This window comes from Globicephala melas, chromosome X, assembly GCF_963455315.2.
Source record: "Globicephala melas chromosome X, mGloMel1.2, whole genome shotgun sequence".
In the NCBI taxonomy this organism is placed as follows: Eukaryota; Metazoa; Chordata; class Mammalia; order Artiodactyla; family Delphinidae; genus Globicephala; species Globicephala melas.
In genome coordinates this window covers 110609141-110636297 of record NC_083335.1, presented here as the reverse complement: position 1 = coordinate 110636297, position 27157 = coordinate 110609141, and the positions used below count along the sequence as shown (strand labels likewise).

Sequence of the window (27157 nt, the reverse complement as noted above, 5' to 3'; positions counted from 1 at the left end):
GGAGTTAACAATACATAAATTTTTGTGAAACTGATGAGCATAGGAATCTGTCTGGATCAATTTTATACTGCTATAGCCTGCCATGGTCCTAACTAGCACGTAGTATGTGAACAAGAAATGCTTGCTGAATGAAAACATGGGTCAAGCTGGGGCCAAAGGGGTGGTCCCCAGCTTGTACATCAGCTACACCCTCAATGTTACTGTAGCCCAGTGGTTCTCAACCTTGGCTGTGCCTGAGAATTACGTAGAGGACTTTTTTTTAAAAACAGAGAGATTTCTGTGGCCTTCTCCTAAGTATCTGATTCAGTTGGTCCTGGAGTGGTGGTGAGATTCCCAGGCCCATGTATTTTCATGACATGGAAGACTGAGAAGAACTCATCTACCATCTGGCATAAAATCCACCAGTCTTCAGGGGACAAGGCAACAAATTATCACTCAGGGAAGACTCTGGTGGATCCAGTTTTAGATGGTGACTTAGAACACCAGTGAGAATGTATTCCTGGAGCTTCTCTTGGGTTAGAGGAGGGAGGAATATCAGGTTGAGAGACCTAAGGAAAGTCATACCCATAAAAAGAAATGCTGGCTCAACCCAGTCTGGGCCAGGCACCCAGCGAGAAGCCTCTCCCCACGGCCTGATGTTCGGGAAGCAGTATGGACAAAGGGGTGCCAGATAGAAAGATGATGAGTCGCGAAGCCTTGGCTGGGGCTCCAGCTCTCACTACTCCTCTGGGCAATCCACCCAACTTCTCTGAGCCTCCATTCCCTAAATTGTATAATGCGGCAACCCATCTGGCCAAGCTGTGGCAAAGGTGCTTTGAGAAGTGTAAATTAAATTTCCTTCATATTATCTGGGGGCTGCAGCAGAGCCCCTTAGCATGGGGCTCCCATTCGCTGGGCTCAACCATGAAGAGGCTGCCCTGTATTGCTCTCATCACTTCTGCTAATCAGAGCCCTTAACCCACTGGGTGACGTACGTGGTGAGCAGCAGAGCAGTGGCGGGCAATGCCACCTATACGTTAGAAACCTTGGAGCACTTCAGCACCAGTGCCGGGGCTCCCAACCCAAACCAAATGAGCGAGAATCTCCGCAGTGGGTGCAGGCATCCATATTCATTTTAATGTGCTTCTTTGCCGAGGCCTAGCCTAATACAGTCAACTGTACTAATCTTACATTTAGAGCTTGAAGGATTATAAAAATTGTAATTGTAATATGTATACACCTCTATCACCACCACCCGGATCAAAATATAGAGTATTTCCAGCACCCAGAAGGAGACCTTGACACATCAGTTCTAAAAGAGCCCCATGTGTTTCTAATTGGTTCTTAAGAACCAATGCATTGGAAAGACACTGGGCCATCATCTAATTCTAGCCTAATTTTTAAAAAGTCCAGAAACCTAGGCTGCACCCCAGACCAATGACATCCCTAGCTCTGCGGGTGGGAGGCAGGCATCAGCGCATGTACGTACGTATGCATGTATGTATGTATGCATGTATGTACATGCTGTGCCGCGTGGCTTGTGGGATCTTAGTTCCCTGACCAGGGATTGAACCCGGGCCCCAGCAATGAAAGTGCCAAGTCCTAACCACTGGACCACCAGGGAATTCCCAGCATTGCTGTTTTTAAAACTCCCCAGATGATTCCAACATACAGCCAGGGTTGAGAACCACTGTTCTACAGTCTAGAACTCCACTACTCAAAGTGGGGTCCATGAACCAGCTTCACCTGGTTCCCCCAATGTTAATATCTAACATTTGGAGTTTAACCCAAATAGCTACCAAAATTTAGCATATGACAAAGGTGGCATCTCAGGTAACTGAGGAAAATGTGGACTTTTTTTTTTTTTTTTTTTGCTGTACGCGGGCCTCTCACTGTCGCGGCCTCTCCCGCTGCAGAGCACAGGCTCCGGACGCGCAGGCTCAGCCGCTCCGCGGCATGTGGGTTCCTCCCGGACCGGGGCACGAACCCTTGTCCCCTGCATCAGCAGGCAGACTCCCAACCACTGCGCCACCAGGGAAGCCCCAAAAGGTGGACTTTTTAATAAATGGTGCTGGGACCACTAGATAGACATTGGAAGAAGATTAAATTAGACCCATACCTCCCACCACATAAGAATAAATTCCAAGTGGATCTAATGTAAAAGCAAACAAACAAAAAAAGAAACCATACAAGTACTGTAAAAACACAAGGGTAAATTCCTCTATAGCCAGGCGTAGGGAAAGGCTTTCTAATAATGCCTCCAAATTCACAAGCAATAAAATAAAAGATTGGTAAATTTAACTACATAAAAAAATTTTCATTTGCATGACAAAAACATCATAAACAAAGTCAAAAGATAACTGACAAATTGGAGAGAAAATATTTGCAACATATACCACAGACAAAGGGCTAATATCCACAATATAGAAATATATAAATTACTCTTAAAAACTGATTAAATATCTAGTGGGAAAAAGATATGAACACACAATTCACAAAAATACAAAAAATGGCCCCACGTATATGAAAAGAAAATGTTCAAACAGTTTTAATAAGAGAAGTACAAATAACACTAAGACACCATTCCTCATCTACCACACTGGAAAAATTTTTCAGTATGAGGACACGGTCAGTTGGTGAGGCTGTGGGAAGTCAGAATAGTGTCAATGCTCCCCAGGTGATTCTAATGTGCAACCAAGATTGCAAACCATTGGTTTAAAGTGAAGGAAACTTCATACAAAAGAAAACTGTGCTTTTTCCCTAAACTTGAAAGCCCTTCTTCACCGTCAAAATTTCAAATTCCTTAGCCAGCATGGCGATTAAGTATTATTATTATTATTATTATTATTAGGAAAGGGGTCAGCATATTTGCTACATACCACTGCAGTTTTTCTAACTCTTCCGGGGAGGAAGGGCAGGGGATCCTGACAGAACAGCAGCACTGTTCTGCAGGAAACAAAAAGAAAAGAAAGAAGAAAATGCATTGGTCAAGAATAAGGCAAGGTAGAAGCTCAGCTCCGTCAAGTATAACAGTTCTTACACTAATGGGATTTTGAAGAGCATTAGTCTAAAACAGGTGATAAAATAAATTGGATTCCATTATACTGACAATTATATATAAATAGTAGGTGCTCAAAAATATCTATTGAGTGAATAATTTGGGGTTATATGCACACAGTATCAATCGCTCTTCAGCAACTCCTAAGAGAAATTCAGGAGTAAATATATCCCAGCAGCAATCGATCGAGCACTCCAAATAGAATTCTCCCTCTCAGTAGGGTTTGTTTTATCATGATTTGCAATACGGCAACTTTACTGAAACTTTACTGAGAAAGCAGGAAAAATCACCTTTTAGAGCTCCTTAAAAACTGCCCAAGGACAAAAGAGTCAAAACAGAAAGCTGTAACATATGTAAATTTATTCATTGTATTTTCAATTTTGAAAAGAACACATCAAAGTCATGTGAAAATGAACACAGCAATAAAGACAGAGACAACTTACCCATCGGTCGAATCTTTACTGTTTGCCAAGCAACCATCACAGTACATATGTTCATTGTCTTATGCAGTTTTATTGTGAATGTACAATTTAATGTGCTATAAAGAGAAATATATATAAACAGAGTATTACTAAACTGGAAACCTACCTACATATTTGTAATTGCTTTTTCAAGCTTAGAGTGAGGAAAGGGGGCACTGATACTGTTAACCTGCAATGTCACCCCAATAAGCTTGTAAACACCCACCTATCAAGGGCTGAACTTTACCCCAAAGACTTTCTAGGATGAAGAATTTATAGAGGTTTACATTCACAGGGACTGCAAACCAGAGACCCTCTGACCACACACAGCTGCTGAGTCGTTTTGCCTGCCCGCATCATGAACATACAGGGGTGAAACCTGGTTGCAAAGACAAGCGTCCTGACATCTACAGTCTTACCACCCACCCACACCACCCGGTGTCTGGAGGCATTTGCGTTTCCATCAGGAGAGCCCTTTCACATACCAGCCTAGATGAATAGCAAGGTCTCTTAAATCCAAAATCTTTCTGGCAGTTCAATTCAGGTCATCAGATAACCAGGAATTTAAGACATTCTATTTCTTTTTTACTTTCGTCTTGGTTTAATGTTGCAAATAATGAAAAGTGAAATAACTAAATACATACAGTGAATAGGAATCCTATCTACAATTTCACGGAAGGCTTGCCTTTCTTTGTACCAATGAACCGTCTGATGAGTAGAAACTGTTATTTTCTAGGACTTTTACTCTCACAGAATGCTCAAGATTCGGGTAGTGAGATTATCGACCTAAAAGCCATTGGCTTATGCAGCCAGGACAGCCAATGGACATAATTTCAAATGATAATCTGTGTAACCTCAAATAGCTGTCAGGCAATCTCTGATTCATCCTTGCACACACTTTTTTTTTTTTAAATAAATTTCTTTCTTTCTTTTTGGCTGCACTGGGTCTTTGTTGCTGCACGCGGGCTTTCTCTAGCTGCGGAGAGCGGGGGCTACTCTTCGTTGCGGTGTGCCGGGTTCTCACTGTGATGGCTTCTCTTTTTGCAGAGCATGGGCTCTAGGCGTGTGGGCTTCAGTAGTTGTGGCTCACAGGCTCCAGAGCACAGGCTCAGTAGTTGTGGCGCACAGGCTTAGTTGCTCCGCGGCATGTGGGATCTTCCCAGACCAGGGCTCGAACCCGTGTCCCCTGCACTGGAAGGTGGATCCTTAAACACTGCGCCACCAGGGAAGTCCCGACCCTTGCACACACTTTTTATTTTCTTCTTTTCTCTTTCTTTCCTATCTTTTCCTTCCCCCTCTCTCCTTTTCTCTCCTAGCTCCATAGTTCCTTCTTCTCTGTGTGGCCTTCACCCTGACTGGACCACTGGGAGCCATTTATTGTTCCTATTGGTGGCCTTATGGGGCTAAGGGAACTGATTACCCTTAGCTTCATAGAACCAGAGGCAAATGGCCCAACACCACCCACCCCTCTGTGCTTCATAAAGAAATGAGAATATGGATATGACAGTGATATGTGTTTGGAAGAATAAAAAATTATATACCCAAAATGTCACTAATGTGTATTTATTTTAGAGGAATGCTTTTGAATTTGCACCCTAAGACTCCTTGTACTTTATTTCTCATGAGTAGCGAAATAAGGTTATTTATATAAAAGTATTAAAAATGACTGACCTTTGGGCCTCTGCTGTAGCACACACTATAAAATAAGTCTGAAACAAAAGAAAAAAAAATCCATGTTAGTTTGACAGTTGAAAATGTCAGGCAAGATGACCCAGGACTAATCACAGCATCACAGAATCTTAAAACCACAAGAACCCCTAGGAATCATCCAATTCACATTCCTACCAGATTAACGACATATGATCAAAGCTATTCAGGCCAATACAGGCTCTACTTGGATACCTCTAGTGTCAGGAAACTCATTACCACACAAGGGAGCTCATTCTCCTGGAGCCCTTGTTTTAAGAAACTTGGTTTTACTTACAGGAAAATCTACCCCCTTGTAATGTCCATCCATTGAGCCTAGTTCTGATTTTTGGAGTAATGGAACTAGCCCGTTCATTCTTATACATGACAGATTTGGGGTAATTTGAACACATATCTCCTCAGGAGTACAGAACTCCATGCTCTCCCCCAAATAATAACAATAATTATAAACAAATACAGGATGTACTATGATTACCTCACTTAAAGTTTGCAGGGTTTTGTTGAGTTCTGATCGTCTGTTAAAAAAATGAGAAATTGATATGAAGGAGATCATTGGTGATGTTAAGTTCAAAACAAGTTAGACTTTTAGCAATTAAATTAAGCATATGGTATTTATTGCTTGCAGTGCTCACTCTGAAGAAATACTGGGTATAACAAGAGATTCCTAGGTGGGAAAAATTCATTATTTATATGACAAGGGAAACTAACCAGACAGAAGCTGTATCGGTTCTAGCCAACAGCAAGATATAAATTATGGTTGAACAATCTTATTTCATTAGGCTACTGCAACCCCCAGGCAGCTGCTTCTGGCAAAGGGCCAGAGGAAGAGCCGGCCGGAAGCAAAATTTCTGAGAGGGGCCAGCCACTCACCCTGGGGTCTGTCTCTGATTTCTTACTCATTCTCTCTCCAACTGACCCCACCTGCCCTCTAGCACTCCCCAGCCCTGCCTTCCTCTCCTCACAACTCCTCTTTAGGAATTTCCCTCATTCCTCTCCTCCAATCCCACTCCAACAACAGTTTTATTTCTTCAATGTGGCAGAGCTTCACATGAACTTAGGATGAAAGAAATCTAGTTAAAGAACTCACGTGAAGGCAGCGATTCTCAACTGGGGTGACTCTGCCCCCCCAGGGACATCTGGCAATATCTGGAGACATTTTTGATTGTCACAATTGGGGGCAGGGTGCTCCCTGCATCTAGTGGGTAGAGGCCAGGGATCTGTTACACATCGTACAATGCTCAGCACAGCCCCACATAACAAAGAATGATCAGGCCCCAAATGTCAACAGTGCTGAGGCTGAGAAATCCTGCTCTAAGGACTGGGCAATAGTTCTTGGCTCCAGGGAAGGTCTGGAGAGAAGAGAAGTATCGTGGCAACAGTAGTCAGCTAGCTTTTCAAGCTGGCAGGAGCTGCTCCTGCAGAACTGTGCTCAGAGGCCACCTTCTTTCTGGGGTTTCCCTGGCCACTCCAGTCATGTCCAACTACTCTGCCTACTCGATATTCAGACACTCAGAACATCCTTTGGTAGCCTGTACGTGTCACCTTCATTGCAGGGATTATACTGTATCGTTATCATTTGTTTGCTTCCTGCTTCTTTCCCATCAGACTCTAGATTCCTGCTTCTCAAAATTGGCCTCGTGCTGGAACCACCTAGGGAGTTTTCAAAAACACCAATGCCTGCAACTCAGGCCCCAAATACCCATTTAATTGTTATGGAGTGTGCCTGGATAGCAGGCATTTTAAAAGCTCCCCAGGTGATTTTAATATACAGTCAGAGTTGAGAACCACTGCTCTAGACCCAGTTTTCCATCTCAGAGAGTTGGGTTTATCCCCATTTGTATCCCCAATGCCTAGCACACAGTAGGTGTTCAACAAATGCTTGGTGGCTTTAAATGAACTCATCTATATTTCAAGTCTAGCAATTAAAACGAATTACTTACAAGTATGCTAGGTTGTGTTCTATTTACGAACTTGTGAGTTTAAAAACATGTTTCCTATCACGTGTGTTTTTTTTTATTGATAACTTGGAAAAGTTTTTCTCTTCAGTGTCATCACAGATACTCCTCAGAGCTTCTGGATTTGGTTCAAAAGTTTACGAAAATCTCTTTTGAAAGATAATAGCAAGGTTGAGAGTGGATGAATTTCACCTGTGACAGTCAAGGTGAGCCTGTCTGCTGGCCGACATTTTGACCTATTGTCTAACTAGGAGCATTTATTTGTAATGCATTTCTTACTATCTGTGCTTACCCTTGTAAACTGAGGTCTACTTAACAAAGACCTCTCTCTGACTTTTGAATGACCGATGCCTCATGAAAGCATGAGTAAATGGTATACATGGAGTCCTACCTTGAACTCTTATTTCAACCTGGCTGGCTACCAAATCATATTAAAACCCAAATACCATTTCAAATGGAGCTCTTGAAACCGTGGGTAATTATTAGTCAAATCCATTTCGCCTATAACCTGCCTTCACTAATCAAAGTCCTTTTAAGACCTGCATGTCCTCCAAGCAGCATGTAGCCTAAACAATAAGATGTTTTCCCGAGTTGTTTTCCAGGAACTTGGAGTCAGCTGTATCTAGTTCTAGCTGAACTGGTTAAGACGGGATAGGACCCGTGGCCCTCCAACTGGGCATGCGCGAGTGTCCGATGTCCTTGGCATCAGAGGGCTGAAAACTCCACCCTCAGATGGTGCTAAGCGCCTCCATTTTTGAACATGCAGAGGTCTGTAGCTTAGTAACACCTGCACAGAACAAAGCTTACCCACCTTTTTCCAATCACCTTTCCCCATGCTCCCCACGCTCCCCAGCCTCAGACTGCCCTGCCACTTTATTCTTTACCTCATAAATACCCCAAGTCCCTGGCCTTTGGGGAGGCAGATCTGAGACTTGTCCTCCTCATGTGGCTGCCTTGGGAATAAACCCTTCTCTTTGCTGCAAACCTTGGCCTCTCAGTGTTTTGGCTTGCTGTGCATTGGGCAAAACGAATCTGGTTTGGTGACACTCTTACATATTCGATAGCATCAAAGAGAACAGCCTCACAGGGATATTAGTTGAAGACAGGCGACTATGGTTAGTTTGCAAAGATCTCAAGAACCAATTCCTTATGACCTCTGGGGTCTGTCTCTTTCCTATTCTCAGTTTCCAAAAGTATAGATAGCGCAACAAGTATCTTTCCGTAGTTGACGTCTTAAGTTTTAAATCAAACAGCAGATTGATTACTCACTTCAATTCCCTTAGAGACAGGATTCCAGTTGAGGTACCATTAGCCATAACTTGATTCTGCTAGAAGCACAAAATCATTAAGAATACAACAAATATTGTTTTGTTTTATAACACTTTCTAAGAAGAAGCTGTTCTTCAGTTTTGTTGGGCGCCCAAAGAACTACACCCCAAAGACTGTGATTCCTAACGGCATGGAATATTGTCTAGCAAACGATCAAATATATATTGGCTGAGTCAGTTTTTGTTTTTATGTTTTCTTTAAAAAAATATTCTGAATCAGCAAGTCTGATGTGCTAATTTCTATCTTTTGTTGTTCCAAGGGGTCCCCCAAAAGAACACTATTAAAGTTCTCTATGTGAATGTAAACAGGGACACTTGGTAGCAACCATCACTGCATTTCTAGCACCTAGCTCATTGCCTGGCACATAGTAGGTGCTCAGGAAATATTTACTGAATTAACAAACCATATTTAGCTGGGATCTTCTGAACCAATCTAGGTTATGGGAAGGCTGATACTACTGTGTCTGAATCCCCCATGGGGTGAACAGGATCAGATTGAGAAGACAATCTTTAGGTTCAATATATTACATTTCTTACTGCTAGGAGTTTCTAATATAATTTCAAATTTTGACTGGCAATAGAACTGTACCATATAAACACTCTATTCAGCATCAAGCCTAGTGAAAACTAAAATATAATTTTTAACAAAATACCATGATTATCATGAAGTCAAGCCCTCCCAACAAAGCTAATGTTTCAACAACACGTACTTTATTTAAATTTAGTGATTAAATATGCTAAATATCAGAAATAATTTGAACCTTAAATCTTTAAATACATGAAAATTCACTTTTTAAATTGCAATTAAAAAGTCTTTAAAACCTACCTGGGTAACATTGCTTTCTTCATCATATTGAAACACGATCTCACCTCTAAAAAAGGCTAAAAATAAATTTTCAAAAAGCGATTTGAAACTTGCATCCTTAGAGTTTGAGGATTAATACAATACAGAAAAATATTATCAGATTACTTTATAAACAATTTCATCAAATTCTTTGTTATTCACATTTACTTTCTTTTCTATCACAAAGTTACCCAACGATTATCAATCAGTATAATTTTCAGAAAATATCAACTATACATTTTATGTGGGAATGCAGAAAAACAAAAAACTTGTCCCCTTGTCAAGAAATTTTACCCCTATCTATGTGCTTCACATCAGGACTTTGTTTCCCTTAATGATGTTAACTGGGGAACTGTGGCTCTAACACTGCAAATCTTTTTAAGCTGTTATAGTTGCAGTTATGGGAGACATGGGAGGGAGGGAAAAAGGATTTCTCAGCAGTTACACAGCCTTATGAAAGTCTATTTATTCCTTGCCATTTTGGGTTTTTCTTTTTTGTTTTAAAATACAGCTACCAGATGAAAATAAAAATATATATATAATAATAAAATAAAATACAGCTACCAAATGCACTATCTTTCCTAGGAGCAAAGTTGAGATTTTGCTTTGAAACCTGAACAGAATGCAGAGCAACTCCTTTCTTCAGCTGAAAAACTCACTGTGGCTTTCGTCCCAGAAACACCAGAAAACCCTGTTCTGAAAATGCTCTCCTTGGGAAACACAACTCAATTTCAGTCAATGCCATTTCCTGCAGGGTATACTGGGAAGGGCTTTGGCTCTATCTGGAGACAAAACAGAGACTCCTTAACAGAAGTACACTGTGTGCACTTCATAATCTACAGAGACAAAAAACTGGCCTCCTGATCAGAAGGGCAAGGATATCATATAAACAAGAGCAGGATGCAGCCAACTCTTTTGGTAAGAGATCAGAAAGTAAATATTTGAGGTTTCGTGGGCTATAGGTTCTCTGTCGAAACTACTCAACTTTGCGGTTGTAGCGTAAGAGCAGCCATAGACAGTATATAAATGAATGGCATGGCTGTGTTCCCATGAAACTTTATTTACGAAAACATGTGGCAGGCTATTATCTGGACTATGCGTAGTAGTTTGCCAACTCCTGAGCTAGAGGGTGGAAGGCCACCCCGTCTCATCTTTTATTGCACTACAAAGTACAACTGATTCCCACAGCCAAGGACCCAGTGGTCCACTTCCCCTTAAAATGGCTGACAACGCCACTAGGCCAGTGATTAACATGATTTATCTATTCCAGCAACCTTTCTACTGAGAACCTCAAACTCTGCATATTGATACTGAAATTTCAATTAATGCACTACATAATTATTAAAAGTAAAGATAATTGATGGGGCTTCCCTGGTGGCGCAGTGGTTAAGAATCCACCTGCCGATGCAGGGGACACAGGTTCGAGCCCTGGTCTGGGAAGATCCCACATGCCGCGGAGCAACTAAGCCTGTGTACCACAACTACTGAGCCTGCGCTCTAGAGCCCACGAGCCACAACTACTGAGCCCGTGTGCCACAACTACTGAGCCCACGTGCCTAGAGCCCGTGCTCCTCAACAAGAGAAGCCACCGTAATGAGAAACCCGCGCACCGCAACGAAGAGCAGCCCCCGCTCGCCACAACTAGAGAAAGCCCGCGCATAGCAACGAAGAACGAACGCGGCCAAAAATCAATTTAAAAAGAAAAGATAATTGATACATGCATAGAATTACTCGTACATTTTTGCAAAAATCTTAGCTTTTAAAAACTTATTTAGTGCCTGTGTGTGTGTGCTGACACCCACAATTTTTCTCCCTCACCTCTCCATTCTCCAAGTTCATCCCTCAGTCTTATTCAGCACATGCTGAGTTTCAAGAATGTGCTGGGCGCACAGGGGTAGCAGAGCAACCAGGAAGCAACCACCTTCTGACCCTCAGCCTAACTCTACCTGGTCAGCTCTCAGTTTTTTCACCAGCCTCCATTTCCCTTAATGAATCCAGATTGGAAACTGCAAGAAGTGAAGGTTTCTAGTTTCTGGGAGGATATCGTGGAATTTCTGGTGACAAAACAGTAGGTCCCCTGAAGAGGCTGTTTTCACCAGACATTAAAACAGATGGTCAATTCAGTAGCTTAACTGGGGAAAACATTACTCTAACCAGCTTCCTGGCATCTGTTACTCAAGATGACCAGGTTTTTTTTTGACTTAATGTTCAATTTTCAGTTATCAAACATCATGTAGACATAACACTAAGCTAGACATTAGTCACCAGTCCAAAACATAGATGAAGGATGAAAATAACGAAATTATGGAGAATTCAGTGAAGAGAAGCGTAAGAGAGGAGGGAGAGGAGAAGGAGGAGAGAAGAGAGTTCCACAATATATAAAAGTGAAATGTATCCAACAAGTTTCTGCTCCCTTTAATCAAAGCCAGCTAACACTTTCCTGCTATATTCGACCTGGAGCATACTATCAGCAGAAAGCTGATGTAAGTAAACCTCACAATCACATAAACAGAAAGTGTCTGTGGAACATTCTTTCAATGGAAGTTTTCTAAACTATCCAACCTTAACTTACTTCACTTGAAATTGTTTCCTATGTTTTTCAAAGAAATTATTAAACTGTTAAAAGGAACAGAATAAAAGGAAAACATTCCTATAATGATTGGCTTTTTTGTATCACTGGAGCTACACTAAGACTTCAATATTATAAAATACTTTGTTACTTTCCTCTTCTTTCTTCCCATGGTCCAGTTCTGACCTGCCATACCATGTTTTTCTGTTTTTCACATCTCTTTCATTGGTTTTAATAAGGAAGGGACCCCAGAGAGCCAAACCAACGTCAGAAAAGTGGTTGTTTCATTCCTTCTGGCCCATGGCAGAAGGGAAAATATTCCCATTTCAAAAATAGCATGTTCTCAAGCGACTGCCATCTTAATTTTTAAAAATAGTGGACAGTCTAGTTAGAGATGGCAAAATACACTATGGGCACTACTGCAATTAGCGTCCAATTAAACTAGGTGTACGTAAGATCTGCAACATTCTAGTAGAGTGGTTTGTTTTATTTTTAGCAAAAGACAACATCCTGTTTCTAAGTTATAATACTTAAGGTCCTATGGAGAACCTTGAGGATATTATATATAAGAACTGGCTTTCAATAATTAAGTTCATTATTATGTTCATAAATCAACTCTAAGGGCATTAGCTATGGATTTAAAGCTATGGTGAAAAATATTTGGTGCAGAGCTTCACGTTCTCATATTAAGGAAGTTAACCCATTATCTCACTTTCAGCCTGATCTAAAATTTGCTTTTGTTTTCATTCGAGACTCTTAGTAGCCAGGTGTGATGAAAGGAGATAAATCAGAGGGGCACACATCACATACTCAACGGCAGGAAAACAAACCATTTCTCTGTGGAGCTAATTTACCCGGTAATGTGTAGTGTACACAAGAACTAACCTGAGTCATTGCAAATAGATGACAAATTGCAGATATTTCTCTGGGGTTTGACACCTGCAAAGAAAACACAACACAGCGGGTTAAGCATGTAAACACCTGCACTTACATACTACATTAAGAGAATTCACAAATTCAAGCATTAAGCGTGTACCCAAAATATTACATGTTGGATATAATTGGCTGGATGAATTCCACAAAGACTAAAGGAATGAGAATTTTCATTTCTTAGTAGTTCAATTATGGAACTGGACTCTACTATTCTTTAGTATGTCAGTGTCTGATCCCCTACTCCCTAAAATTTCTTTGTCCCATTCCCAATTAATCCCTCTTCTGTCCAATATAAAAGGAACAGCATGAATACAATCGAGTATAGAGACTTTAAATGAAATAGCCCTTCCCTACTCATAGGTCCTCCTTCCTTTCCTAGGCAGGGGATTCCATGAACACTCTAACGCTGGTCTTAGCTCCTTATGCAAATGTATGTATGAAACAACATCAATGTCATGATGTCATTTCACATGGGCAAAAACTACAAAATTCAAAAAATGTTTCCTGAGCACCTACCTTATTCTATAGGCTTTGGGAGGTTCCAGATACAGACCCTGCCCTCAACAAGCTTACAATCTAGTGAGTGATACTGGCCAGTAAATAAAAAGTTACAGTGAGGGCAAAATGGAGTGATGGACAGTACAACAGATGACGTAGGCATACAAAGGAGGCAGAGACGAATGGGAGGTGAAATAAGCCATGTTAGAAAAAATACTTCATACGTATTAACCTGAGAAATACTTTCTCCTTTGGTGAAAGGAGAGGTACATCTCTTCTTTGATTTGATTTACTCTGCTGAGAATCTTCCCTTCATTAATTTCATCCTTTTGGCAAAGTATAAGATATCTATAATAAGTGTGAGAGGCAAATGCTGATAATGTATTAGCAGACTGCCAAGGGGAGAAGGTTGTCATATTTTGATGTCCCTGTTAGGTCTGGTTTGGTCAGAATTAACGTATGCAATGCCTGATTGCTATTTTATTTCTATAGTACTTTATGAGTGCTTAATTCTTCCCTAAGAGAACTAGTTTGGACACAAACTAAAATTATAATTTGAGTTAGTGCATGCGATGTGGTTCCTGCCAGAATGATTTAGTTGACATTTGGTGTGTAGGCATCACGTTTCAGCTAAGAGTTTTGATTCTGTGAGCGAACTGAATTTAGGTGCCAAAAGTTACCTGACATGTAGATTTCTATATTGTTCTGCAGCAATGTTACCCACACCAAAAGAGAAAGATTTCATTTTAAATATACTTGCTTATGGACATAACTCACTGGAAACATACACTATGCAAATACTATAGATTACTATGGATAGTAATGCTTTAATGTTCTTGGTCAAACATTGTTCTATTGCTTACTAAGCTTTTCATTCTCTCATCTCCATCTCTCATCTTTCTTGAAATTTTAGTAGCACCTTTGTTTCCAGTGATGCGTATCTTTTGCTACTCATTCATACTGAGAATTCTCTTTCCTATTGTTAGGGCTGTTATCCATAATTCCCTCCAAGTACATGGCCACAAGTCAGCCTTTAAATCATGAGCGAGAAAACTCTGGCTGTAATGGGCCAACCCTATTGTAAATATTTTAGGCTTTGTGTGTCATATAGTCTCTGTTGCAGCTACTCTACTATTCCTTGTGGCGGGAAAGTAGCCATAGACAATGTGTAAACAAATGGGCATGGCAGTGTTCCAATAAAACTTTATTTACAAGAACAGGTGGTGGGCCATATTTGGCCCACAGGCCATAGTTTGCCAACCCCTGCTTTAAATCAACTGGAAGCCTTTGTTAAGCAAATCATGTATCCTTAATCTTATAATAGGCACTTAATAGTACATCCCTTATTTGATTTAAAAAGAGTTTGAGGTTCACTCCTCTAAGAATCTTTCCTTCATAAATTGCATCTCACTGATAATCATTAGCACCAGCCCTTCTATCTCTCATGATTCTTATCCATGTCAGAATCACTTGTGAAATCATTGCCTTTATCTGCACACATGTTCATGCTGGTTACCTGTTTGCCTTGTCTCTCCTCATAGACTAGAAGATTCTAGAGGGCGGGCATTGTGTCTGATCATTATTATATAACCCCAAACACTTAGTACAATTTAAGGTACCCAGTGCATAAACACCTACACGTGAAGAACAGATTTGATTTTTAAAAGACAGGAAAAAAGAGAAAGAAAACATAAACACCAGCCATTTGTTTAATTTTACTTTAGTTACAAAAAAAGAAAGTCTTGATATTGATAATAAGTCATACCTGATGCATTGAAGGTTTTTACTATAGTGATTTTAGTTTTTTCTGCAAAGAAGCAATTTAAATATTAGAGCAGAATTGTTATTTTTTAAAAACAATTTGCCATGAGTATCATTTTAGTGAACTGCTAAGAAAATCAAACTGTTGACACATTTAAGACACTATTGGTCATCTCAGCAGCAGAATGAATGAGAATTACATACTCAGATCATATAGCATTGGCAGAGGGTGGGTCTGGATTCAGATTCCTACATTTACCCAGTTAGATCATTCCTGTTACCCCACTGCCTGCATAATTCTACTGCAGTTTCCATGCGCTGCTGCTAGACAAATTAATGTGAACTTACACTTCAGATATGCAGAATTAAGTCACTATCAGGACCTTCGGGTGATAGGTTGTAAGGAGCAGGTGATTCAGAATAAAAATGAATGGAAATAGTAAACACAGGATCTACTATCAAAATATTGCTACTATACCCGAATATCAACAGTGTCCTCCTACCTTCTTTAGGAGTTAATAATAATAATATAATATTATTGATAGATAAAATTATTCTCAGAGAGGCTGAGACTATCCAACTACAGTCATCCAACAAGCTCACAGCAGAACCAGGACAGAATTATTCCAAGTCAATGACTCACAGGCAAATATTAACACACTCTGAAGAAACGAACCTTAGAAATATCTTCCCGACACGCTTTGGGAACAGAGCCCATGGCTTATTTCCCAGATAATAGAGAACCAGGCTCAGAAATCCTTACTGTAAGGATGGCCAGTTAGAAGAGACTGTGTTCCGGGCACAGACTTACAAAGAAGGTCTGTCTCCTAGGGTGAGTAGCAAGTTCTGAAGAAAACACAAAGCTCAGATCTTGGAGAAACACTTAAGAATGATGACGTTATCCTGACAGTTTCAGAAATCTCATGTCTGTATGTGTTATTGACAAGCTTCTGTTTCAGTGTGTGAAAGACCCATGGGCAATGATCGGTGGTAATTATAAAAGCTGACAGCATTTTGCATTACTATTAAGAATCCTTTTAATATATTATTTTGTTTTGCCCTGACACTTTCCTTTCCAGAGCAAACAAAACACAGCTGTGAAATGAACTTCTGATTCCAGTAAAAAAATCCTTGGGGGAAAAGTGTTCAACCTCACAAATATGAAAAGATGCAAAATAGAACCTAAGGAATTGAGAGGAAAATCTAATAGTATATGACATAGTCTCAGCTCTAGGCAAAGGTACGGTTACAAAGACATTCTCATCCACTGCAGACAGGAATGTTGTTGGGTGCAACTTTTCTAAAAGGTAATTGGGCAATTGGTATCAAGGGCCTTAAAATATTCATAATGCTGACCCAAATAAGTCCAATCCTTGAAGAGCATTCTACAAAAATCAGGGAGAAATGCAAAGATGTTGGCACAAGGATGTTCACTGCAGCAATTTCTATTTAAAAAGCAGAAACAGGGACTTCCCAGTCCAGTGGTTAAGACTCTGCACTCCCACTGCAGGGGGCACGGGTTCCATCCCTGGTTGAGGAACTAAGATCCCGCATGCTGCGCAGTGCAACAACAACAACAAAAAAACAAGTAGAAACAAATTTAATGTTCACACATGGTACACGACGGAATATTATCAAGTCATTAATAGTAAGGGATGCTGGAAAATACTTATAATTTAATATGAAGTCAAAAGGGTAAGATACAAAAATGTATGTAAACTATGACTATTTTGTTATATATATATACATAGTGTGTATATATATATATGATACTGAATGGAAATATACCAAATTATTAACAGTAATAGTCGTAGGAAAGTAACATTAAAGATGATTGCTATTTTCTTCTTTGCATTTTTCTATATTCCCCATTTTTTATGAGCTAAGATGTATTACTACTGTAATCAAAAAAATTGTAAATGTTATTTTAAATGGAGTGCTATAGCCATAAGAGTTTGGAAGTTCAGGAGTGTGGTGACACCAGAATTATAGTTCAATGTCAAAGTAAAACGAGTAATAAATCAACAGTTGGAGTCATAGGAAATGGGCAAGGAGATAACTTTTACTAACCCAGAAGACCACACAAGTGAGAAACTCAAGAAGCCACAGAAGACAAGTTATTATATTTAGAAATAACTTGACATTACCTGTTTTGTTCAAAGTAGATAATACGCTCGAAGTAGCATCTGAAATAAAATAATAAAAATTAGCACGGCTATTGACATGGTTAACAAATACATGCATCTTCCTAAGTTCCTTATACATTTCACTTTTCCCCAAATCCTGGAGAAGTTAGAGACTTTTGCAAAAGCCAACTGGTCCACCCCCTCACGACACTAGCCATTCCCCAACCCGCGTAGACCATTCCTCAGCAAGTATTCATTCATTTAAAAATGTGTTTCCTGAACACGTTTTACGTGTCTAAAACATAGCAGCACTCCTATAATCATTAGATTTAAATAAACCTATTTATGTTGTTTAATATTCTGTCCCCTTTTTTTCTCTATTATAATGAAAGTCTCTAAGGGATATGACATTTCCGTAGTTAGTAGTAACTTTAATATTATACATAGCCCTATAGATGCTTAATGCATTTGTACCTAAAGGTATACTCTTATAAAACAATCGTTAACAAATTCTAGTTTAAATTTGGAGTTCTTGAATATGATATTCAACGAACTTTTAAGGAAATCTCATTTTGATCGTTTCACTTAAAATCCAATTTAAAATCTACCCTATTGGTATTTCTTTAAATGAAAATCCTTCTAGAATTTATTATTCTGGATGAAACTTTAAGGGGGAAAAAAAGGCCTGTAATATATTATTGCACTTAAAAAAAAAAACCCCCACACAAATGGGATCCAAAAACTACTGCCAAGGCTATTTTAAAGATGTTTTTTCACTGTAAAAAGTAATTGCACATAAAAATGATAATGTCTTGGGCTTCCCTGGTGGTGCAGTGGTTGAGAGTCCACCTGCCGATGCAGGGGACACGGGTCCGTGCCCCGGTCCGGGAAGATCCCACATGCCGCGGAGCGGCTAGGCCCATGAGCCATGGCCGTTGAGCCTGTGTGTCTGGAGCCTGTGCTCCCCAACGGGACAGGTCACAACAGTGAGAGGCCTGCGTACCACAAAAAAAAAAAAAAAGATAATGTCTTTCCTTCCCACTGGACCAAATGTGAATTTAAACCAGTTTTGATTGGCATGAGTTGCATCTATGATTGTTTAGCTCCTTAACCACCAACCACATGGTGAGATTTCATCTTAACTAAGGGATTGTGAAAAGTGTTGGGTTTTTGACTGCAATAAGATGGAAGGCTGTCTACCCACAGAGAAAGGGAACAGAATGTGCTGCCCTGCCCACCTCCCTCGATTATAGCCCAATTCTTTGCCCTTTTCCCTAGCATGAAGCCAGATTTTTTTTTCATTTCATACTATTTAAAAATTGATAAAATCATCTGTAAAAAAAAAGGCTGTCTCTGAACACTTTGTGCCTCTAAATCTAGGGTGAATCACATTAAAGTCACTGGATGTGCTTTTCCCATTTAAACGATCTGTCCTGTAAAGTGTGTTCGCATCGTGTTGGAGAGCAAGTAGAGCTCTCAAAATGTGATCGATATTTCTTTCCTTTCACAGCACAGTTAGAATGGTGTACGGCTGTCCTCCTTCCACAATAAGAATGTTATCATTTAACCAGAAAGTTTAGGTTGCTCTCCAGGGTCGATGGTCTGGGGGATTTTTTGTGTTTGTTTGTGTTTGTTATTTGAATAAGGAAACCTTCAACACCATTCATTATACTTATATTCATATTAAGGGTTATCAATTTTCACTTGCTACAGAAAAATTCTTACCATTTAAGCTTGTAGTTTCAACCTCTTTTGACCCAAGGAAAAATGACAAGACAAAGGTATGATTAAATCAAAAACTTAACAAATTGGGGTAAATATAGGTTTAAATTTTTTCAAAATCTTGCCTGGAGTACCATTGGAGTAGGGGACAAAACCAACAAGAGATGATTCAGCTGCAGGAGAAAAAAAAATTCCAATTAATACTTTGAAACAATTATTTATTGAGTTTTAAGGAGTTAAACTTTTGAGATATAATTATGAAAAGTAGAAAACAGGCTATCAGACCAACATGTAGTTAAATCTGCAAGTCCCATAATCACTCAGTGAGTATACATTTAATCAGAAAATCATAAAGAAAGAACCCAAGAGATGAAATGAGTACAACTGTTTCATTTTACAGGTAAAGAATATGAGACTCATGACCACGAAGCTTGCTCTGACCTATGGAATATTATGGAAATAACTTTAGGAACCACAACAAAATAGAGACATACTACTTTCAAAATTTTTCAGCCACAGAGTCCTAGAAAACATTTTATAGTTTAATAATTTGTCACACTACAATTATGAAACATATTGGCACATAGGTTCTTCTCTGTTTATAATGACACCTGGTAACTTTTCTCATAATGAATTTAAGATTTAAAAAAATGACACTGCTATCACTCAATACTGTACTACCTAACACAACTTCCTGGTAAGTTATTTTAAAATATGGCTGCTGGGACTTCCCTGGTGGTGCAGTGGTTAAGAATCCGCCTGCCAATGCAGGGGACACGGGTTCGAGCCCTGGTCCAGGAAGATCCCACATGCTACGGAGCAACTAAGCCCGTGCGCCACAACTACTGAGCCCGCATGCCACAACTACTAAAGCCCGCATGCGTAGAGCCCGCGCTCCGCAACAAGAGAAGCCACTGCAACGAGAAGCCCGTGCATCTCAATGAAGAGCAGCCCCCGCTCGCCGCAACTAGAGAAAGCCCATGCACAGCAACGAAGACCCAACATAGCTAAAATATTTTTTAATTAAAAAAAATAATAAAATAAAATATGGCTGCTATTAAGACAATCAGGTTGTAAATTTCCTGTGGAATAACTCTATTTATGCTAAGAGGTCAGTCTACTGCACACACTTTGCATGTTTAAATATTAAAAAGATCCAATGGCTTGACCTCTCCGTATACACAGGACAAGTAAACATTTTACAACTAAACTGAGCTTTGCAATAGGGAGCCTGATATTCAGCTGGTAAGGACAACATTTGGGTGTGTTGAGGCGCTTGGCTGGCCTGTCTGTTTTAGACCAATCATGCGTTGGCTGAAACACACACACCCTGTCTGTCCTACATTATTCCTTCCAAATTTTGTCATTTTTTTAAATTACCAAGTATATTTCTTGAGAAGTAAGACAGTTCCTGAGCAATAAGATTCAAAGCCTGGGTATGGAATCCTTTGCTCTTGGGGCAGAACAATACAATTGCCCAAAGGTGGTTTTTAATCAATGGCTATTCATTTTTCTGATTGGAGAGGAATGGGTGACACCATCCAAAGAGGCCTGCAGGCACAGCCGCCTGTCCATCCCTGGATGTGTGCTGGCTTTCCCCTGGGGCCCTGGGGCTGTGCCTGGCATCATTGTGTGCCTCCAAACCCTCGACCTCATTCCATGCAAACAGGGTTTTGCAAAGATATCACCATGATTAAGTCTGAGAAGGCTACTGCAGCAGAAGAAAAATACAGTGGTTCATTTTATCCTAGAAGTTTAATAACAAGGGGGCAAACTGGCTTAGTTAAAAGAGCTTGGGCTTTGGAGATTTGCAGTCCTGGGTTTGAATCTCTGTCCTGTTACTTAATAACTTAATAATAATGATCAGAGACTTCCCTGGTGGCACAGTGGTTAAGAATCTGTCTGCCAATGCAGGGGACACGGGTTTGAGCCCTGGTCTGGGAAGATCCCACATGCCATGCAGCAACCAAGCCCGTGCGCCACAACTACTGAGCCTGCGCTCTAGAGCCCGCAAGCCACAACTACTGAGCCTGCACGCCACAACTACTGAAGCCCACACACCTAGAGCCCGTGCTCCACAACGAGAGAAGCCACCGCAATGAGAAGCCAGTGCATTGCAATGAAGAGTAGCCCCTGCTCACCGCAACTAGAGAAAGTCCACGCACGCAGCAACGAAGACCCAACGCAGCCGAAAATAAATAAATAAATAAAATTTTAAATAAGTAAATTTGTAAAACATAATAATAATGATCGTTATTACTTACTGAGGGTTTACTCTGTGCTAGGCACATGTGTTATCTCATTTCATCTTCACAACTTCCCTATGAAGCGAGTACTGTTATTCTCTTCAATTTACAGATGAAAAAACTGAGGCACAGAAAGGTGAAGGAACTTGTCCAAAGCCACACAGATAGCAATGGAGGTGGGGGGGCGGGGGGGTGGCCAAATTCAAACCCAAGTAGTGTGGCTCCAGAGAATGTGTGAACATGAGCAAGTTTCATCCTCTCTGACCCTCGGTTTCCTCATCTATAACATGAATATAACGATCCCTATACTGCAAGATTGGAAGCAAAAAGAGACGTCGGAAGACTCCCAGACATTTAGTATGTGCATGAGCAGTAATAGCGATCATTACTAATTTTAGTTAAATGAATTAATAACAGTAGAAGCTCATTTTCACACAACTAAGGACAATGTGAGTTGACTCACTCCTTACCGTAAAAGATTGTTCTGTACTATATCGTATATATATTACAGAATGAAACACAGAAGTAGGAGTTAGAGAAGCCATGTGCTGCCTCTGTGATGTAGGGCAAGAAGCCGTGTGAACTTAGATAAGTTACTCAGCCTCTCCAGGCTGCACCGTGTTATTAACTAAGGGATGGGGTGGGACCACTTTATCCCTGAGGTCCCGTTGTAGCCAGCAGTCTGGAATGCAGGTTCAGCTCCTGGTTCCTGCCAAGACGGGTCCTAGTTATAAATTTCTCTTTATTGATTTGCCTTCCCATTCACATGAGTGCTAAGCCTTTAGAAGCCTTTTGAAAAATATTAATTCAGTGGGGTGCTGAGGAAGTATATTTAAGAGAACATCTCAGCCCTCAAATATAGAAACATTTAGCATGTTTATGTCCTTGATACTCTTCAGGAGACATAAACTAGAATACTAAAAATAACACTGAAGAACTGAAGCAGTTGCCGTGATGAAAACCCACAACTTAGTCCCTAGCTTTCTTTAGCAACTGGGGGGGATTGATAGACTATCCTGTTGTCTGTGTCTGCTTTGATTTTTCAGGAGTAGGTTTAATGACAGAATTTAATTAAGCTTCATAGAAGAAAACAACTTTTCTGTATCTGACACTGCATGGAGAACTTTTAGAATATTTTGCTGAAATGCCCCCAAAGTCATGAAATAACGATCTTACCAGAAGGTGACAACAAACTGGAATTATCAGCATGCTCTGTTGACGAAAAAGGTGATTTAAAGTTAGTTTAGTTTGTAGATTAAACAACAGGGAACTACTGTATAATACAGGGAATTATTACAGTATCTTGTAATAACCTATAATGGAAAAGAATCTGAAACAGAATATATATATATATCTGAATCACTGTGCTGTACACCTGAAACTAACACAACATTATTGTAAATCAACTATACTTCAATTAAAAAATGTAAAAGTAAATAAAATTAGTTTGTACGTGAATTTGTAGGAGATTAACATCTTTAACGGCAGTGAATGTAAAATGAGTTGCAAATAGCTACCAAAAGAGGGCAGTATGTTAATTTACTATTATTTTCAACAGCCTAATCAGTTCTTTCAATTCTCCACAAAGACATATCTCTGGTGAAGCAATTCTTCCAGTTTAACTGTTGATGGTACTCTATATATTTTGTTATATAATGGTTTAGTACATTTTAAAATAAAAATGATGACTAAGAACTTCGGTTGTTGGCAAATGTTCATTAGAATGTGTAAATGTATACATCTGCATAAATTAAACTTCCCGTAACTGTACTTCTTTTTATACCTATTAGCGCAGACTTTATACCTTTAATTAAGCCAATCAGACACCTCTGGGTATATAAACTACAAGAACTGCTGTGTTATTTATTTTGGGAGGATGCTAATTCCTTAAAAGAAAAGTAATTCTATTTTTTTCTCTATGAAAAATAATACACTTATTGGAGAAACTTCAGAAATTACAGATAAACAAAAAGAAGAAAATTAAAACCACCTAGAATTTTACCACCCAGACATAAATGACATTAACATTGTGACATATATTCTTTTCTCTTTCTATGTGTTAATGTATATCTACATATGAATATAAATATATGAATGTATGTGTATACATATGTACTTATATGTACGATAAGAAAGATCATGTCACTTAAAACTACTTGTAACCTGGCTTTTCTCATGACACTATATCCTGAACATTGTTCTATATCATTAAATAATTTTCCCCAATACCATTTTGTAATGACTGCATAGCATTTCATTGATTGGATGTACCATTAATTTATATAACAAATTTCCTTTTGATGGACATTTTAGTGTGCACAGTTTTTCATGATTACAAACAACGCTGCAAGAAATCCTCTTGGTAAATTTTTGCATACATACTTGCTATTTCTTTCAGAAATTCCATGAATTTTGATTGCCAAGATGCCTTACAGAAAACAAACCAATTCATACCACTCTTTGCAGTACATCAGAGTGTTACTTTCGCAAACTCTCACCCAATGGGGTATTACCTTATAAATTCTTAAACTGTTTTTAATTACAAAGGAATGGTTATTTCCATAGTGGTATCTTGAGATACAATTAAAAAGAAAGAATAAGTATACTTAGAAACTAAAATTGCACAGTGAAACATACCTGGTAGCTTCCAGGAGCCTATTTTCCTTAAATGGTGGTAGGGTACTGATTATTTTCTGGTATAATTAAAACACAGTTCTTCTTGAAAGCAGGACTGAATGAGTGCTCCAGTGGTTGGCGCAGAGTAGTTAGTGTCTTGATGCCCTAATTTAATTGGCATTGCCTCTTCTTAGTCTCTGTCCTTCAATATATCCCTCATGCTACCTTAAATATCCCACCAATCAAAGAGTCTGTTGAATTAACAGGAGTTTAATTTTGAGAATGCTCCTGGGAGCACTAAGGGGAAATCAGTCATTCACAGCTTAGTATGAATTAATTCCAATTGGCTGAAGTCTTCTGATTATGTAGCAAAGACCTACCATACTGGGCCATGTTGAAAATTTCCGGGAAGAATCAACATTCAATATGGGCTACTTGAAAATGACACATCAGTTTAGGCAGGTGAGGTAGAGTGGTGTGGGAGCGTGGCACAGGCAGGGAACAGCATGAAGGCACTGAGGAAGAGTTGAGTACCAGGGAAGAGGGATGGAGAGTGATGCTGAAGGGCAACAGGGGCTAATACTGCTTCCTTTTCAATTTTGCCCGGTGGCTGACCAGAATCACCAATTGTTCAACCTTCTCCATTGCTAAATCCTTTGACAAGAGCTGTATACCCACAGGGAAAGGGGCTCATCTGAGTTTTACCTCTTTCTTAGATGCTAGAGGAAATGGACAACTCAAGGGTAATAGGAGAGCCAGAGTAGAGAAGGAACTTTCCTGGTTGGCCATCTCTGGGTAGACAGGTTTGATACGCATGGATTCACAATCAAGAGGTAAAACCTTATCAAAATATAGATCAGGGCTCCCCTGGTGGCGCAGTGGTTGAGAGTCCGCCTGCAGATGCAGGGGGCGTGGGTTCGTGCCCCGGTCCGGGAGGATCCCACGTGCCGCGGAGCGGCTGGGCCCGTGAGCCATGGCCCGCGGAGCCTGCGCGTCGGGAGCCTGTGCTCCGCAACGGGAGAGGCCCCAAAGGTGAGAGGCCCGCGTACAGCAAAAAAAAAAAAAAAAAAAAAAAAAAAACATAGATCAAGGGCCAGCCCAGCCCAGCCTACAGGGCTCCCAGCAGAGACCTACACTGATGAAGGGAGGGAACCCAGTAAATAAAAGTTAAAGGTTTTTAAACTGTTATTGTCCGCTTTTTGTCTTTTGGCATTTTTTTTCTTCTAGGGGCCCGATTACTCAGTGACTAACATTTTATTCACTTTTTCTGTCTCTCATTATAACGCTCCACATCACTCCTCTTGGTGCCACATAGAGACGTCCCATAGGCCTTACATTTTCCTGAGTATCAGCCTCTGTTTTTCTTGGGCTCTCTCCTAACTCACTTCTCATTTGTTAAAACCAAGGAGGTGGTCGGCATTTCCAGTGAGTCATATATTTGAGTTCCATGTCACTCTTAGGAGACAAAACATTTCCATTGTTAAAAAGATTCGCAAAAAAAAAAAAAAAAAAAAAGATTCGCAAGCAAAGAAAGGAAAAACATTTAAATTTTTCAGATTTTCCTTTGGAAACTTACAAAGAGCAAAATTTAAAGCATTATTCATTTATTGAAGTCTCGATATAAATCCATAAATAAAATTGTGAGCTGTCTATAAAATTTACTCAATATGACCCCCTAGTGATTTTTTAAAACAAAGTCCGTATATTGCAATTATGATGACCAGGAGTTTGGCATGCCTAAGCTTCGAATGGACGCCAAACAGAGGAACTGGCAACTCAAGAAAGTGGCCCCCCTCAACGGGGTCTCTTTCCCTACATCGCCTCCCTGGCACATTCTTTCAAATTTACTGCTACCACCTCCCCAAATCCAATCCCACATGATCAAGTGTGGTCTGAGCACTGCCATGTGAATGCCTTACTGTCATTGCCTCTCCAACCCCATATATCCAAGACCTTGTCCCCCATCGCCCCACAGCATTTCCATATCATTCTTGAATTTGATGGACCTCTGGTAACACCAGCCAAACAACTGAAACTGGAAAATTCAGTATATTAGTTTCCTGTTGCTGCTGTAACAAATTACCATGAACTTAGTGGTTTAAGACAATGCAAACTTGTTACGTTAGAGTTCTGTAGGTCATTAGTCCAACATGGGTGTCACCAGACTAAAATCAGGGTGTCAACAGGCTGCACACCTTTCTGGAGGCTCTGGGGGAGAACCTGTGTCCTCCTTATTTGGATAACTGGCAGAATTCAGTTCCTTGCAGTTGGAGGACCTAGGTCCTCATTTTCTTGCTGGCTATAAATTGAGGGCCATTCCTCGATTCTAGAAGCCACCCACATTTCTTGGCCCCATTCCTCCATCTTCAAAGCTAGCAACAGTGGGATGGGGTAGGGGGAGTCCTTCTCATGCAGCATCCGTCTGACTCACTCTTCTGCCTTCCTCTTCCACTTTTAAGAACTCGAGTGATTAGACCGGGAGCACCCAGGCAATCCACGATCACCTCCCCATCTCCCAGTCCTGAGCTTTAATCACATTTGCAAAATCCCTTTTGTCATGTAAGGCAACATAGTTACAGGTTTGAGGCATTAGAAGGGGACATCTTTGGGGAGCCATTATTCTTCCTACATACTCAAAAATCCAGTTTTTTTTAAATTATGGAGAATATGACTTGCAAGGAACCACACTTTAGGAAGAAAAATCCCACAGGGGTTAAGTGAAGGGCCCAGAAAACTAGAGTCAGTTTCAGCAATACAGCTGAGTCTACAAACCGAAGGCCAACGCTCTGGCCATCGCTCCTGACTCCTCCTGTTCCCCACCTCCCATCCCACCCCCAGATTCCGTCATCCATCCTGTGCATTCTTCTCACCCTAACAGGGAGCTGTTGCAAGGATTAAAGAGAAATGATGTGTGTGATGACAGTAAGAGTGAACACTGATTGATGCTTCCCGTGAGCCAGGCTTAACGCACGAAGAGCTTCCTGCACATTTTATTATTTAAAATCAGCCAACGACTCTGTGAAATATGTGGATTCCTTAGCATCAGTCCTTTTTAGCGCTTGAGAAACTGAGGCTGCGCGAGGTTCCGTGAATTGTTCCAGGCCTCCGTGGGAATTCACTGCAGAGCTGGGATATGAACCCAGGCAGTCTGACTTCAAAGCTTACCCTCTGGGCCTCTATTCTATCCTACCTCCAATGACAAACTGTGTAGACCATAAACTAGTACATAAATGGAGGGTATTAATATTCCCTAATCTCTCTCTTACCTCTCCTTTCTTCCCATGCCCACTGCCCCCTTCTAAGCCCAGATCTTGATCGCCTCACATATAAGTGAAATATTAGAACCCAGAACCT

The 27157-nt window shown here is 40.2% G+C and overlaps 1 protein-coding gene across 6 annotated transcripts in view; it reads right to left on the bottom strand.

Annotated features, from left to right (window-relative positions):
• The window catches only part of ADGRG2 (adhesion G protein-coupled receptor G2), a 107348-nt gene that overhangs the window by 25116 nt on the left and 55075 nt on the right, over positions 1-27157 (bottom strand). For 3 of the 6 annotated variants that reach the window (XM_060291918.1, XM_060291923.1, XM_060291919.1), the window contains exons 3-14: positions 22364-22399; positions 19076-19114; positions 18945-18968; positions 17241-17279; positions 15098-15139; positions 12787-12840; positions 9315-9370; positions 8430-8488; positions 5681-5720; positions 5170-5207; positions 3481-3575; positions 2859-2925 (exon numbers count right to left, since the gene is read on the bottom strand). In XM_060291918.1, the coding sequence (XP_060147901.1) occupies positions 2859-2925; positions 3481-3575; positions 5170-5207; positions 5681-5720; positions 8430-8488; positions 9315-9370; positions 12787-12840; positions 15098-15139; positions 17241-17279; positions 18945-18968; positions 19076-19114; positions 22364-22399 (589 nt within the window). The remainder of the gene's footprint in view (positions 1-2858; positions 2926-3480; positions 3576-5169; positions 5208-5680; positions 5721-8429; positions 8489-9314; positions 9371-12786; positions 12841-15097; positions 15140-17240; positions 17280-18944; positions 18969-19075; positions 19115-22363; positions 22400-27157) is intronic. The other 3 variants (XM_060291920.1, XM_060291921.1, XM_060291922.1) reach the window with 3 other exon arrangements.